The 3,320-nt window shown below is 40.8% G+C and overlaps 1 protein-coding gene across 1 annotated transcript in view; it reads right to left on the reverse strand.

Annotated features, from left to right (window-relative positions):
• LOC102037078 (gremlin-2) overlaps positions 1-2,311 on the reverse strand; it is a 4,930-nt gene extending 2,619 nt beyond the window's left edge. The window contains 2 exon segments of the mRNA XM_005431654.2: positions 2-115; positions 2,193-2,311. Coding sequence (XP_005431711.2) covers positions 2-115; positions 2,193-2,260 — 182 coding nt within the window. The 5' untranslated portion in view covers positions 2,261-2,311.
• Positions 2,312-3,320: the final 1,009 nt, after the last annotated feature.

The raw sequence follows: 3,320 nt of genomic DNA on the forward strand, positions 1-3,320 counted from the left end.
GCTGCTGCCTTTGTCCGGGGAGGGAATGGCACCTGCGGGGCGGCTTTTCTTGGTGTCCGATACTCGAACCAGTGCTGCCATCAGAAGAACGGACAGGGCAAATTTCCAAACCATCCTGCAAAGGCAACACAAGGCACTGTTAGGAAAAACATATTTTCAAACCACAGAACTGGAATGGAGTTGGTACTTCACGCATGCTTTTAGAAGAAGTGGAGATCTTATCATCTTTATAATCCCATCACTTTTCCTAGATTAGCTCTATTCTAGGGTGATTACTTATCAGGAAGAGGCCAGACCCTTTGGAAAGTCACATTTCTCCCCCTCACCGCTCCCCAAACTCTCCAACTACTTGTTTTTTCCCCACAGGGACTTTGATGCTTTGGTGGCTGAAGTGCTGGTTTTAAAAAGCTTCAGCCAGAAGCATTTCCTCCTTCTCTGTGAAATCCTGGGCCAAACAGCTGGGCAAACTCCTGGCTAGCAAAGGCTCAAGAAACTCTTGCCAAGATGGTGAGAGCTGATTTGGGGATGGCAAGGGAGAGGGGAAGGGAATACCAGGTTACACAGAGTGCACGCCCATGTCTCTTCAGCCCCCAAGTCCCAGACCAGCTTCATTCTCCACAGAAGTAGCAGGGGATGTCCAAAAAACTATTTTTATTATTTTAAATTGCTTCTTAAGTTTCTTAGGGCTCTTATGGCACTTACAGGCTTGTATTTGTTGTCTTTGTATGAGGCCAAAACCTTGATGGATTTATTTTTGCAGTAAGAGGAAATGCTTAAACACAACTTAGAGAACTTCACAAATGCAAGGCCTCTTGGGAAAGTCAGTTAAGAAGGTTTGTAAACATGAGAGGATTCAATATTTATTTTAGATTTTAAGGAATAGGTTAGAGCATAAGCTTGTTGCTAAGTTAAAATAGTCAGCCAGATGGCAAAAATATTTTTTTCTATGGTTGTCTATTACGTATTCTTGTTCTGTAGAGCATCTCTTACCAGCTCTTGTCCAATTCATTTTAGTAATGGGTCTCAATGTGCTTCCAGACTAGGTGTACTAAATTTCCTTATAAAGTCTCACTAGTGAACTGCTTATTTGGCAGCTCATTTCATATCACTCTCCCTGGGAAAAGAGAGCAGAGGGTCTCGTCAGTGCCAGAAATGGGTGCGCAGAGGGTTCCCATTTGGAGACTAGAAAACTTCCACATCTTTCTTTATTCTTACTGAATATTTTTATAATGTACAGAAGAAAGACTTATCCCTCTCCTCACAGTAACACTTCAAATCCCTCCAATGATTTTAAACATTGGAATGATTTTAATATTTTTTTTTCCTTTAGAGAGATACCTAGACAAAAAAAAAAAACTACCACAAGAGTAATTATAATGTCCAACATTATAGACACTTCAGATGTTGCACAGGTCATCTGGAAAACATGTCACTTTCCAAACAATGACACCAAAAGATCAAAACAGTGTTTGCAGAAAGGTGCAAAAAAGACAAGAACTGCAGTAACAAATGCTTCTCACCTAATAAAGCAGACCTAACATGTTTAACTTCTGTGGAGATAAAGAAAAGGAACTACTCTAGCAGACAGATGACATTGCTTAAGGTTATTTTCTAAGTCTACAAGATCTCAATGTCAGACTTGGGCTAAGTTTCTAAGGGGAGAAGCCTGAAGTGCTGAAGGAAACAAAAGTGCCAATCCTATAGCTGTAAATAGAGGATGTTCTGATGCAGAGTTAAATTTCACCCAAGTGTATGCTTGAAAGAGAACCACCTTTAAATGGATCAGTGCTTCTAAACCACAAAAATGTTCATTTATCTGCAACTATGCCATCTCCCCACTGAACACCCACTGTAGCCATGGGTACTTTAAATCAGTGGCCTATTTTCACACTGCTTAGTATTCAGCATGCAAGTCCAGAAGTTTTGTCCAAGGTCTTTAAACGAAGCAAGACTAGACTTGGCTTTACAGGCAGGTATTGTCGCCAAGTCCACTGGATGTCAACCCACACAGCCAGGCCAAAACCTAATCAGGTAATTAGTTTCAGTTGAATATAGTGTTCCATGCTTCCTTTCAAATTGTTCTCATGTTATTCTGCACTGATGGCTGCATTTCAGTAGTAGATAAAACAACTGATTCCCTGTGCTTTGTGTTTTATATAGAAAGGGGAGGAAAAGAAACCAGATTTACAAACCTTTGTCTTCTAGAAAAAAACAGAGGTGAGCTCTTCACAAGATGCCTTATGCCACATTTCTCAGGCATGCCCTTCTACTCTTTTGATACACAAATACCGCCTCTCCAGTCTCATTTTTCTGATCCTGGCATACAAGAAGACAGCAACGGTCAGAAGGAGAGACACACCCTTTCCCCCACCCCCTCCTCTTTTCTTGGGATGATCTTTAAGGGTTTTTCCAACTTTCATGGCTCTACAATTCTATGAAACCCTGTGTTACCACGCCTGCCCTTTCTCTTCATAAAATGAAACTTGAAAGGACATGTTTCCTTTTTGTGCCAAGACTGGTGGTCAAGCAGAAATCCTATGTAGGAATTCAGGAAAGCTGACAGAGAACTAACAACAAAGTCTACAATATAGAGAAATATTATAGCAGTATTCTAATTGCTTAAATGGTTTTATGTAGGCATGGAGAGCCATTCAATAGAGTAAGTAGGATTTATTCAGTAAGTCTGTGTTTATAACTAATAAAGCATTATTAATCAAAGCCACTATTGTACAGTTATAAACCAAACACTGCAATATGTGCAAGTACTTCTACAGACAGGTAAGAACACACCACCTATTTCTGTCATTGATCCTGATCAAACTTGAACCTTAAAATATTTACATAATGGAGTAATGATCTATTCTACACTAGCAGGTCAAATGTGCATTCTGTCAGATTGTGGAATTTCTAATCACAGCGTTACCCCTTACTAGCCTGCAAATCACCCCTTTCTAAGCCCTGGCATACAAATCCCCTATTCAAGCAAGTAAGGGTGCAAACAAGGTCACACGGTGCCAGTAACTTGCCAAGGACTACACATATATTTTCAGCACTCACATGCAAAAAGAAGAGAAACTTCAGGACTCCCAGAGAAAGAGAACATTTTGGCAAACTGAATTTGAACCCAAAGCAGGACGGTGAATGCTGTCTGTCTGCAGACAGAGCAGGATGAGAAGAAACACAAAACGTATTGGAGAAGAATCTGGCTTTTGGCAAGGACAGGGCTGGTCTGCCCTACTTAGATGGAACAGAATGAAACAGCATGTGGCTGAGACCATGCAAGTGAGAACTGCCTCAAGAGACCAACGCCCCTACAACGT

Source organism: Geospiza fortis, unplaced genomic scaffold (assembly GCF_000277835.1).
Source record: "Geospiza fortis unplaced genomic scaffold, GeoFor_1.0 scaffold884, whole genome shotgun sequence".
Classification (NCBI taxonomy): domain Eukaryota; kingdom Metazoa; phylum Chordata; class Aves; order Passeriformes; family Thraupidae; genus Geospiza; species Geospiza fortis.